Raw genomic sequence first — 13,020 nt, 5'->3', positions numbered from 1 at the left:
CAGTTTCCTTGCTCCGTCTTGCCGTCGCTGGAGGAGCCGACCGACGAAGCTCGGCTGGGTCATAGATAAATAATGTCATTACCATCCTCTCAAAATACTAGCTCATTCTAATTTCGCAAGTCCCCCAGGGCATGCCTTCGTCCACAGCATGCATAAACATCGGTCGTGTTGATGGAATAACCAAACCTTTAACTCTCGAGGTTTTCTAACATGCTCTCTCTTACCTCCCCTTTTCACATTAGAGCGACGAGTATAAAATAGATCTGAGCCGTTGATTGAATTAAGTAGTGGGTTTCATGCTGAGACCTTTTACAATACATCAAATTAATATAAGCCAACCATTTTATCCACCCAACGGACCAGATTAACACATATTACTTCTCAAACTGTGTAGTATTTTCTGCTAAAACCGTGTAGTATTTTCCTTTAGAGGGGCAAAATTGGAACAGTGACATACCGATTTGGCAGTTAGGGGCAAAAATGTGCATCCGACGCAGATGCTAGCTCCGCTTCAACTTTTTAGTCTCTGCATCGACGCAGATGCTTCACTCCTAGACACAATCGTCAGCACGTACTAACGCCTCGGACGTTGACATCATCCTTCATGCTGCTGCGATGGCAGTATTGTCAGCACGTTTGACCTGCCGTGCTGGCGACGTCCACTTCCAGACCTCGGCTGCACCGGCTTGCCGGAGCCCATCCCGTTGTGCCCAACTCGTAATCCATGGTGCCAAGGCCAAGGCACAGCTTCATGGTCAACGAGCCAAGAAGTAGAAGCGAACGAGAAGCCGAGTTGTTGGACACCGCACTGTAAGTCTGTAATGCGATGATACCTGGTGCTGCAGGAGGAGCATTGCAAGCTGAAGCGGAGGATCTGTTATAGGCCATAAAGCTGGTAGAACAACATAGTATGGGCCTAGTCATTTTTGAAACAGATACCTGGCGCTGCAGCAAGCATGTTCCTCGTCCTCTGCTGATTGAGGACCCCTTGGAGTGCTGTTCCGTGAGGCAAGGTTCCAATTGAGGGCTGGGTTCATTGACTATAGAGTTATGTATTGCGCCAAGGTATCTAATGAGGCAGCACATGTGCTTGCTTCCCATGGTGCTAGAGGTAACCGGAATGGCCATGTGTGGCATGCGGACCTCCCAAATGACATATCTCGTGCTGTGACCACCGATTTGGTCGGTCCATCATAATATTGGAATGCAAGGTGTTCCACTCAAAAAAACAAAAGAAGAGAGGGGATTAAGAGGGAGCCTAGTAAAATTGCTCGAGGGTCGACGTAACGCCACTGATTGCATGATGGTCGTCAATGGGATTAAGAATTATATTGGAGGAAATCACAGCGTATCATAAAGGATATTAATGACACCAGGAGAGGGTTTTATTAATGCAATTTTATTCATGAAGGCCCATCTTTTAATTTTTAACCTCATCACTTCGCTAGGTTTGTGATTCACCTAAATGTTGGCCGTTATATTCGGCTTTGATAGCCTCATGATCATGTGGCCGGCCGTCCCTGTAATCATTATTAATTGATGAATAAAGGGTTGGTTTTCTAAAATTGAAAACGTAAATAGTAAATGTATGTTGTGCTAGAACTTTGAGGCACCGGTAAAAGCATAGGCTTTTTTTGAGGTATAATGTGTTGCCTAGTCTCTTCCATCAGATCGGTCTTTTGTTTGCATTGGCTAGAGCATGCACTTCTGGAAAAAAAATTCATGCATACCGGTTGCAAACCTTCTCCTTTGCAACCCGGACGTCATCTGCTGCCACGTGTTCAGGCTGGACATCGCACGGCCTCCTCACTTTTGCCCCAGGCGATACGCAGCTCGGCTCCAATCGCTGCACGCATGCGTATGGCTCCGCTGTTTTTCACGCGCTATTGGACTCATAGGCTAAGCGCGGCTCGGCTCCTTGCCTCTACATCGGCTCAGTTCGCACAGAGAACAGAGCATCTATCCCGGCTCTCAGACCCTTTGCACAATGTTGTGCCGCCGCCGCCGCCACCGCCGGAAATCGCCTCGCAGCCGCCGGGATTCGCTTCCGCGCCGCCACCGACCGCATCGCCGCCGCCGGAGTTGCCTCCGCGCCGCCGCTGGGAGTCGCCCCTGCCGGTCCCTGGAGTCGCATCCGCAAGGCCGGCCATGGCCCAAACTCGCGTCGGCAAGAGGTAATTTCCCCCGCCAGCTCTCCTCCTTCCGTGCAGTGCTTTGCTAATTCTTGGTCTTAATCTACTCAGTAATTAGGCGAGATGGTCGAATGAATATAACTATCACACATCATCAGCGATGGCTGTATGCAGAGAGGTAAAAGAGATAAGTGCTTCTACACTGGGAGAGAAGCAAATGGAGTGGTTCATCTTTGTGCCAAGCAACCTAGTAGTACTAGACGTAGATGCCCTTGGATGAACTTTGTTCCAAAAAAAATTAGTTGATGCTTTGTGGTTTGATTCTAATCCTGATTAATGATCAATAAATCTCTTCAAGTCTCCTTTGTGACATGATGATTTACATGTACTGACTTGTTTTTTCAACCTTGTATGGATAATTGCTAATGCAGGGTCTTGGACTTGTGGTTAATCCAGGTAGATGTATCTCTTTGCTACAATCTGAAGAAATGGAGGACTAGGAAATCAAAGCTTATTTACTGTCTGTACAAGACTAGAGTCAATTGGATTGCTGATGGGAGAGTGTTACAGTAGAACATTAAAAAAGCATAAGCTTCTCCGCCCCTGCATGCTTGAAGAGCTTCAGTCAAGATGGCGCTGCACAAAATTGGTGCTTCAAAGACCCTCAAGTATGCACAAAAGGCATCAACATGAGGGAACATAGAGAGAACTGGAGGCCACGTACTCACGCAACAGCTACACTCCGCCGTTGTTCTTCTATCCAAAGACCCTCAAGTATACTACTGGAACAACACAGTTGCTGAGAAAACCGCTGAAGAAGACGCAATGGTTGCTGATGGAGTAGACTTTGACTAGGAATGTCAAATCTTGCAAATTTGATGTTGAATTCATGACAAATATAGTACAAACCTATATCTGATTGCTCTCCCTGACAATGTACTGATTAGTATATAATGTATCTTTTCATATCAAATACATATGGATAATATAAAATCTTCATTTTGCTGGATGTGTTAAAAAATCTGAATGTTTCTCCAGTTTCTCTGATTTGCTATACACTGTAGCGAAGCTGCTATTTTTTGTACTGTCCTTAAGTAGGCCTAAACTTCAGTGTGAGGCTCAATTTTTACTATAATCTGACAACCATTTATAGTGGCAATTTTGAAAATACTTGCTCTAATACACCAGTTCATAAATTCTATACCTTCTTTAGCAGCTTGGCATACAAACTCATCAAAACCTTGCAACTGGCACAATACTCAAACATTGTAAATGAAGATAAAATTCAGTGTGCTACAGTACATTAATTACAATTCATGGGTACACCAAATTACATCCAAAAGATCATACTCCTTATAGGTTGCGCCAAATACTATTCATCAAAATGTAACTTTTTAGCAGTCGAGGACAGTGTAGCATCCTGATGAACTCCAAGCAAAAGACTTGTAAATTTGCCTTGGATGAAAGGAGCATACATTGAAGGTTGCCCGTACGCATCATTTGCAAAGGTTGGAATTGCGGCATTAGTAACTCCTTCTTGGATCAACGGAGCATCCATGGACGAAGACTGCTCATTTGGAAAGTTTGGCACTGTACTAGAAACGTCAATGCTACCGGTCCTAACATCCTGTGTCATATAATATAAAATTGTTCATAAAATATGTAAGAAAAATATGAAAAGTGAATACTGAGTCAAAGTCATCCCTATTTCCTACTGCATTTTTTGGATCTTCTCCTATTTTCAGACAAGAATTGAAAGATAAATTAAATACTAACTATAGAGGTATATAATAGAAAAGGCTTGCTAGAATATGTAGGATCAGTACCTTTATTTTTAGTACTATTCTTTTTCTTCCCTTTCTTCTTCTCGAAGGAGATTTTTGACCGTTTACTCTTTGCACCTTTTACCACCGGAGGAACTCTAATTGATATTATACCTTTTGGTGTGTCGGTAGAAAAGTCATTTGAAACTAGCGGAACCTCATTTGATTTTTTCTCGATCTTGCTGAGAGAGTTATCTTCTTGTATGTCAAACTTATCTATGACTTTCTCAAAATCAATAAGAAGTTCCTTTGATCGTGTACACTTCAATGCAACGGACGTGGCCTTCCTTGAGACATGTGCAGCATGCGTTTTCAAACTTTCCTCCCCGGTTCCTAGTTTTTCAACATAATATCCCCTCTTTGCATATTTTGTCCATCTTTTAAGTATATATTGTGATGGCAAAATGAAAACATCATTCACATTGAAAACTTTAAAAGCATGCTTGCACAATATACCTGTAAAATACGGATACCATATTTCATTAATTTGTAGTATGAAACACTACTAGAAAAACCCCTACTAATGGCGCACCTAATATGGCCATTAATGGCGCATCTGTGGTGCGCCATTAACAGCACGCCATTAGTAATTTTTACTAATGGCGCATCAGTGGTGCGCCATTAGTATCTGGTATACTAATGGCGCACCACTGGTGCGCCATTAGTATAGGTCACGGTGCGCCATTAGTATGCCTCCCAGGGGCCATGTATACCCAGGTGCTTTGGCATAGTAATGGCGCACGACCACGAGATGCGCCATTAGTAACAGCGACATACTAATGGCGCACTGTCCAGTGATGCGCCATTAGTATGCTTTGTCATACTAATGGCGCACTGTCATGTGATGCGCCATTAGTATGAATATTAGGTTTTTTTTATTTTTTATTTTCTGTTTTTTGCACAGGTTACAAAATGTATAATTTGACAAAATATAGACAGGACACATCAACAACAGATTCATCGAATACAATAGAAGATTAGTCTTTGAATACAATTCATCATATTAATCTCCGAATACAATTCATCATATTAGTCTCCAATTTTTATTATAGTAAGAATATTACAATGTCTTTACAAGTTTCCAATAAAAGGAAAATTGCAAGGAAATAAAAAAAAACCTAAAGCTAATCTTCTAGTAATCTTTTCTTCTTTTTCTTCACTTTATCCCTGCAAAATGTAACAAAATAAACAGAAACACAAACAAACTATTTATAACATGTCAATACTGTCATTTTTTCAGACCAAGTAACTAACAACTTCAGTGAGACAGGCACAGTGCAGTGTGAATTTCAATTGGCTAAATCATATATAGAAATCAGTATCTTCTCTATGAACCTGAAACTGAGATGACTGGACTAATTTTGCACATTTGATTTATGAATTTATTCTTCTTCGACAACCAACTAAACTTCGGATCACCTTCTAAGCATCTGTACATACTACATAGGCTGATTAATCCAACAACCACAATGCAAATATCGACTATTTCCATTCAACTTCTTCACTTACTCATTATTATCTAATGAAACCATTCGTAACTAATGAAGCAGATTGGCTGAAGTTATCATGTCTACATTTGGCTGGTAGGATGGAACATTTCTGGATTGGGAGTCAATGAGCTTTATGCTTTCAATTCTCACTATTTTATTCAGGTGGTACAAGTAACATTTCAGCCTATTTCTAGATAAAAGCCCACCCTCTGTATGAGGCTTCACTGCCCAAAAGGCTGAAGTTGGAATATGATCAAACTATTCAGAGCACTATAGGGCCAAAATGGTCCTTTGAATTCAATAGTTGATTTCGGAGCACAATAGGGTCAAAATGGTCCTTTGAATTCAGTAGTTGATTTCTGAGCCAAAATACTATTTATTTTATTTGTGCGCAATATTGCCTTTTTTTCAAAATAATAGCATAAGGCTCAAGACTTATATCATTTTCAAGTTAGATTCTAAAATTCCTGGGTGCCAAAACTTTGAGAAACATCACATTAAACACCAACTATTTTTCAAAGGAAATCGATACACATTGTTAAAAGGTGAACCCATTATGCTTTCAAATGAATATATATAAACTGCTAAAAATATGTCTTGCCAAAAGGCACAGATGCATCACTTGCTTTAACTAATATGCATGGAAAAGCATCATCTTAGTGACAAACAAACTGCAAAGTTAGGAAATAAAAGGAGAAATCAGAAGAACAAGCATACAAAATACATCTAGTATACAGGCAATTTATTAAATACCTGATGAGGGTTGCGATCAATAATTGACTGCTCCTTGAACTTCAGCTTACATGAATATTCGCGATTACCTTGAATGCGCATAGTACCATAGTGATCACAGTACAGTTTACCCAATATGAGATTGTAAATGGAAGTGGTCACCCGTGATAGCATATTTTCAGTTAATCATTTCACAGAGTCAATCATTTCACAGAGTTAACCATTTCTTGATAACTAGGTAATAATACCTTGCTCCACTGGAAAACTTCACCATCATCAAACTCCAGTGTTAACACACCAACAGGATCAAGTTGAATGGAGCGACCCCAGAACTTGCTCTTTAGGTTGCTATCTGCCCAAAACCTCCAGCCATTTCCCTCACAGTGGCATGCAACAACCATTGGATGATGACTAACCTGGCAAGTGGTATTGAATATTTTTATATAAACCAACATGCAGAAGCAAATAAACTAAACTTCAAGAAAATCTGTAGTGGCCTCAAATATCTGTTAGTCTACAAAAGAAAGGCTATTTGATGATTCAACATGTACAGAGTAGAAAATCCGAAGTAACGACTACATGGGGCACTGCAGCAGTATTGCAGCGGGCTGTTCTGAAAGCAGTATTCAAACTAGTTCATGGAGAAGTTTAAGGTGTTACGTTACATAAACTCACTATCAGAATGTAAGAAATAAGTTAGGAGAATGAACAGTGGACTATGCTAACCAACAGTAAGAACCTGTTCTTCATATTACTGGATTTCTAAAGGTTCATAAAAATACCTTTTCTGAGAAAAAATGAAGACCTTTATCTGGATAATCTGCTTCATAGGTCTCCCCAAGAAGAGGGTTGAAGGGCTTACAACTCCTTCCATCCGTAGAGGCATAACTAGAAACAACAAATGCTGCAACGCTTAGAATCCTCATCACACTATCCCCCTGAGTATTCAACATAGAGATGTAAGATGCATAAATGTGGTTCATCTCATGATAGAAATAAGCAAATAAACATGTCCAATCACAAGTTAGTTATTGCCACTACTACAGATAACATGCACACAGAAAAGTTCTGACATCTTTGCAAAGAAACAAAATGGTAGAGAACAGGTTAAACATAATGACACCAAGAAGTGTTAGAGGCGGATTTAGAATGCACTCGAATGAGTTTAGAGTAAAACGGAAGACATTGCATAAAGGTGTAATATGTAGGACACAAACAGGAGTAATCACATAAGTACATTGATATCCTCTTTGGTACAAACCAAAACTAAGATTGGATATATACTACAACTGCAAAGCAGGAGATAACAAGAACAACCTGAAGAGGAGTAGAGGACACGGTGCAAAATCGAACAAAACCACCTCTAAGCTACTTATGTTTCAGGTTAAACTACTTAAGTTCTACTCCCTCCGTTCAAAAATAGATGACTCAGCTTTGTACTAACTTTAGTACAAAGTTGGGTCATCTATTTTGGAACGGAGGGAGTAGTATGAAAGGGAAAGTCACGCACTTCCCGTCACATGCTGAGAATAATGAGGAAGAAGACATACCCTTTTGCCCCATTCATATGCACGATCAATAAGGTAGGAATACTCAAGATCCTCGAAACATTTTTGTAATGATGAAAGAGGTTCATTGAAGTAAACAGGCAGACAGACTTTGGTAAGATCCTTTCCTATGTTGTCCTTGATCATTGACCACAAACTAACACCCTTCTCTTTCTCAACTGGATCTGGTAGCTTCTTACGCCTTCTCACATATGGCCTTCTCACATATGGATAATTAATTCCAACAGAGTTCATAGAAGGATCAATTCCATCCATCGGGTAGTCGTCCTCATCATCTGAACCAGCTTCAGATCTTTGGAAATCAGATCCACTGCTTTTAAAAGAACTAGATGAAAGGAAATCAGTTGTATCAAAATATATGTTCTCTTCATCGTCAGTCTCCTCTTCAACAGGATCTTGTGGTTCATTGTAATCATCAGACTCGCTACCACTTCCTTCTGAAAAAAGAGGAATGGTAATTTAAGTTGTCGACAAAAGTAAATCAAATATTGAATCGACATTCATGATATAATCCAAAGAGAGTTTGCAAGGAACACCGAGGACTCCATAAAAGAGAAATCCAATATGTGCATTCAAGACCTCGGAAAGTTGGATCTAAGAACAGCAAATGAAGAAATCATGAATGGAAAGGGAGAGAGGGAGAAGATCTAGACTGATCTCCAAAACTGTTGCTAACGGAACTACAAGTTACTAATTTACAACTAAAAAAGTGGTTATCACGTATCAAACAGTTATCAAACGGTCCATGCTGATTGAATGGTCAACCTATCCACCCCTCGTCCCTCGAACCAAAAGCATAGATGGCTATCTCTAACCATTTGGGATACCCATAGCCACTCAAAGCTATCCCGTGAACCAAAGACAGCCCTAGTAAATATGATGTCCATCCGCTCACGCATGTATATAGTTTGCTTACACTTCGGCTAACCAATCAGCAATGCTCATATTGAACCAAACCACCACAGTTTTGTCTGACATTCTAGAGTTACAGCTATTTTAGATGGTATATGTGTGTGGAGTTATTCACCAGCGTAAGTCAGAAATTCACCAGCGTACGTCAGTAGCTCTGTACTTGTTTCTTCATTAATTAAACCATGTAGAGAATGGCACAATATCACACCATGCAGTGGACTCAAAATTTCCTACTCCCATGCAGGATCAAGTTCTGTTCGAAGCAGGGTCAGATAGATATGAATACCTCTAGGTGGCGGAGCGTGTCAAGGAGTAGCGCCTGCTTCTGCTTGAGAAGCACAAGCTGCTTGTGCAGCGCCTCGAACTCCTCCCGCACGATCCTCTCGCTGTCAGCAATGGAAGCATCGCTGACCCCTTCCTGCTGCAGGCGCTTCTTCAGGCGCTCGGTGGAGACCGCCGCGGCCGCCGCAGTGTCCCCCGGCCCGACCATCTCGCTGGTGGACATCCTCGGGAACATCTCCTTGGTGGCACGGAGCGCCTCGAGCCACGCGGCCCTGTCCTCCCTCGTCTCGGCCCGCAGGTGCAGCCTCTTGGTCCCCGAGAAGATGGAGAACCTCCTGTCGTCCGATCTGCTCTCTCTGACGGTCGACACCTGCACGTCAACCACCCGTTTCAGCGTCAGAGACAGAGGGAAATGGATCTGCGGATCAGAGGAGCGAATCGAAGCATCGAGCGGGCGACTGACCTTGAGGTGGATTTCGCCGAGGGGCTTGCGGGGCGTCTGGTGGTGGCCGTGGCCGTTGGAGTGGGGGGCGGAGGCGGAGGAGGGGCGCGCGAGGCGGCGGAGCGAGTCCTCGCCGATGACCTTGGCGCCGCGGTCGGTGTCGCGGGAGAGGTCGATGCGGTTGGGCCCGTGGATCTTGTAGTAGGAGAGCACGCCGTCGCTGAGCGCGAACCAGCGGGGCCGCCACCCGCGGCCGTAGTTGACCCACTTGTAGAGGACCCCGGAGATGCCAGATCCGGTGTCGCCATGGCCGGCCTCCTCCTGTGGTGCCTGCTAGGTCGCCATGGCCGCGGGCTCCTTGTCCGTGGCGGCTGGATCTGGGGCCTTGGGGTGGCAGGGAGCTCCTCCTCCTGCAGCTCGGCGTCACCACCCCCCGGAGCAACGCCGTCGCCGGAGGACGTGGTCACCTGCTCTCCTCTGGATCCGGTGAGGAGGGTTGGGGAAGGAGCTCACCACGGCTCCATGCCCTGGATCTGGTGTGAGGGAGGGGGAAGGGAGCTCGCCGTGGTCAGGAGGGAGAGGAAGAGGCGGGCGACCGGGGGTTCCCGATCTAAATCAAAGTCGAGGGAGGTGGGTGGGTGTGTCAGGAGGAAGGTGAGGGGGAGAGAACGTGACAAGAGGGAGGGGATAAGGGGTGATAGCAATGGCGCACTGGTAGGGGTGCGCCATACGTATAGATAGCAATGGCGCATCTCTTACTGGTGCGCCATTACTAGCTAAAACTAGTAATGGCGCACGGTGGAAAAGTGCGCCATTAGTAGTTTTGCAAAAAAAGGAATAAAAGCAATAATAAAAAAATAACATTAGTGGCGCACCTCCTGGATGGTGCGCCATTACTAGTTACAACTAGTAATGGCGCACTGTGTCTGGATGCTCCATTAGTATGTTTGGACAGGCGCACTAGTTCAAAAAAAATTTGGTACTAATGGCGCACCGTGGTCAGGGTGCGCCATTAGTAGTTTCAACACTAATGGCGCATCAGAGGGTGGTGCGCCATTAGTATATACTAATGGCACACCACTTGTCTGGTGCGCCATTAGTGTCATTTCCATCTATAGCCCTTTTCCTAGTAGTGAAACTAGTATGTTGCAAATTAAATAAAGCATTCATACCTATGGATTCATACTTTCTGCAACAACATGTTGGATCCTCTCTCTGCTTATTTTTCAAGTATTCGAGAAGTGTTTGCAAATCATTTGATTCTAAGTACTTTTTGTGCTCACGACCAATCTCGTTGTTGCAGTCCATCTTTGAGAATGGCACTTTGTCCGGTCCTCCATAAAACGCTACCATGAAGTCATACACCTGGGATGGCTTCATCCCGGCTTCCCGAATTTGGCCAATTAGATGTCTGTCCGCTTCTATAACACGTCGTTGGGATCTCAGTTTGTGCACCTTATTGGGACTAGCAAGATAATGATTATGATCGGTTACAACCTTTTGAACCGTCCAAATCCCCTCTTTGCTAACACTAAACTGAATACGGGCATTGCAATCCGTTCTTGTAGTGTCCTTTGACAACTCGGTTTCTCGATGTCCTTGGTTACTGCAAACAATTCTTTTTTGATATACAGTACCATCATCTCGACGCTTTGTCTGGTTCTTTCTAATACTAAATTCAACTTTGCCGGCATATGTGTTGTACATTCCATAGGCGTCTTTCTCTGACTCAAATGTTTTCCCAACTTCAGGAACCTGCAGTACACATAGTTCAAAGTTAAATTTCTGTTACCACAACGCAATGTGAAAAGATAAATTTCTCTCAAATTTGAGCCGAGAGACCGCCGTACCTGAATAGTTTGCTCTCCATTTTCTCCACGACCATCCGTAACCGCGTCATCTTGCTGGCCTCCTCCTGACATGACTTGTGGTGGCGGCAAGTCCATGGTGCATGTCATGGCTTCTGACATCGTATACGACGGATGGTACAAGTTGGAGCAGCGACTACTCTCATCAACGACGTTTACATGGTGCAAGCCAGAGCTAGAACCACCATGGTAGTCGTTCAAGGCGGCGGTGTGAGATTCCGGCATGGCCAATCCCGACCTTCTCCACGATAGCTTTGCTTCAGATTGCGGCAGCACGGCCAGTGGCGGACGTGGCTGTCCTTCCAGCCCGATCCCGTCATGCGAGGGAGAGGGCGTGTCTCGACGGCCGGCGGACATGGCTATCCTTCCTCCTGCTGCAGTGAGCGTCGGGCTAGGGAACTGGCGGCTACTCGCATTGCCTGGAGGACGTTCCGTTCGCTCAACCATCAGAAATTCTCGATTGGATTGATGGAGGATTCGAGGCGGACAAGGCTGCAGCTGCACATCTGATCGGGGCTGTGATCTGATCGGAAGCAATCGCGTAACTATGGGAGCCAATATCGCACGTACAGGTTCAGATTTGGAGCCGAGCCATACGCATGCGTGCAGCAATTGGAGCCGAGCTGCGTATCGCCTGGGGCAAAAGTGAGGAGGCCGTGCGATGTTCAGCCTGAGCACGTGGCAGCAGATGACGTCCGGGTTGCAAAGGAGAAGGTTTGCAACCCGTATGCATGGAATTTTTTCCCCGCACTTCTACATGGTATAAGAGCCAAGAGGTCTTGAATTCAAGACCCGGCCGGCGCAATTAAATTGCAGCCCACTTTCTTTCCACGTTTAGGCCGGAGGAAGCCACACGCGAGGGGAGTGTTGATGTATAATGTGCTGCCTAGTCTCTTTCATCAGATCGGTTTTTTGATTCCATTGGCTAGAGCATGCACTTCTACACTTTTTTGAGGGGGGGGTAGAATTTGGTTCCTGATGGCTATCAATATGATTTTTGGCACACGGAACTATTCTCTGTAGGAAAAAATATAAGCCGTGTACCTAATACACTCGGCTTATGTCGACCGGAATTCGGTTTACATATAAACCGAAGAGAACTCCCGACTTATAGTACACGGCTTACACTGGACCGGCTTATTAGGTATAAACCGGGTGCCATCACAAAAAAACATGGTTTGTACCTAAGCCGACTGTTCACACAAGACACTCGTTTTAATAAAGTAACATGAAGGCTAGCCGAACGTTGACAACCACGTGTCACCGTCTGTATAAACCAAGGGCCGAGATGAGCCACATGGTTTATACATAAAACCGAGGGCCGAGGTGACCAGGCCGGTTTATATATAAACCAAGGGCCGCGATGGGCCACCCGGTTTATATATAAACCGAGGGCTGTGGTGAGCCGCCCGGTTTATACATAAACCGGGGGCTATGGTGGGCCACCAACCGTATATATCTGCAAAAAATTAGGTCTCTGTTAATAAAGAATTTCCATAATATTTTGAGATTTTCTCGGTCTTGTATTTTTTTCTTTCCAGATATGTACTTTATTATGTTTTTTTGTTCTTTCCCTTGATTTCTTTGAGTCTTTTTTTGCATCAGGTGTCTGTTCCTCTGTGCTTTCTTTTTCTTTTTGGATTACCTTATGGGTTTCAGTCCGTGCTCTTTTTTGCTTTTCTCCAGTTCGATCTCCTGCGTGTGCCCTTGTTGCTTCTTCTTTTTGGTTCTTCGTCCCTCTCTCTTTTCTCTTTCTAATTTCCTTCCTCCT

General features: G+C 44.0%; 1 protein-coding gene across 1 annotated transcript; it reads right to left on the bottom strand.

Moving 5' to 3' along the window:
- Positions 1–6,428: 6,428 nt before the first annotated feature.
- LOC119357487 (oxysterol-binding protein-related protein 1C-like) lies at positions 6,429–11,474 on the bottom strand. Its single transcript, XM_037624418.1, has 6 exons — positions 11,232–11,474; positions 11,014–11,136; positions 9,403–9,711; positions 8,944–9,309; positions 6,960–8,182; positions 6,429–6,593 (listed from the first exon to the last, which is right to left on the bottom strand). The coding sequence occupies exons 1-5, from the start codon at positions 11,472–11,474 to the stop codon at positions 7,976–7,978; spliced, it is 1,248 nt and encodes a 415-aa protein (XP_037480315.1). The 3' UTR covers positions 6,429–6,593; positions 6,960–7,975.
- Between the last annotated feature and the right edge of the window lie 1,546 nt (positions 11,475–13,020).

This window comes from Triticum dicoccoides, chromosome 2A (assembly GCF_002162155.2).
Source record: "Triticum dicoccoides isolate Atlit2015 ecotype Zavitan chromosome 2A, WEW_v2.0, whole genome shotgun sequence".
In the NCBI taxonomy this organism is placed as follows: domain Eukaryota; kingdom Viridiplantae; phylum Streptophyta; class Magnoliopsida; order Poales; family Poaceae; genus Triticum; species Triticum dicoccoides.
This window is presented reverse-complemented; position numbering and strand designations above follow the sequence as displayed.

Bases quoted from the DNA above. Each gene is read 5' to 3' on its own strand.
- LOC119357487 (XM_037624418.1), bottom strand. From the start codon at position 11,474: ATGCCGGAATCTCACACCGCCGCCTTGAACGACTACCATGGTGGTTCT. The intron at 11,137-11,231 runs GTACGGCGGTCT...TGTGTACTGCAG, and splicing joins ATGGAGAGCAAACTATTCAG to GTTCCTGAAGTTGGGAAAAC. The intron at 9,712-11,013 runs GTATATCAAAAA...GCGACCTAGCAG, and splicing joins AGCGTCGAGATGATGGTACT to GCACCACAGGAGGAGGCCGG.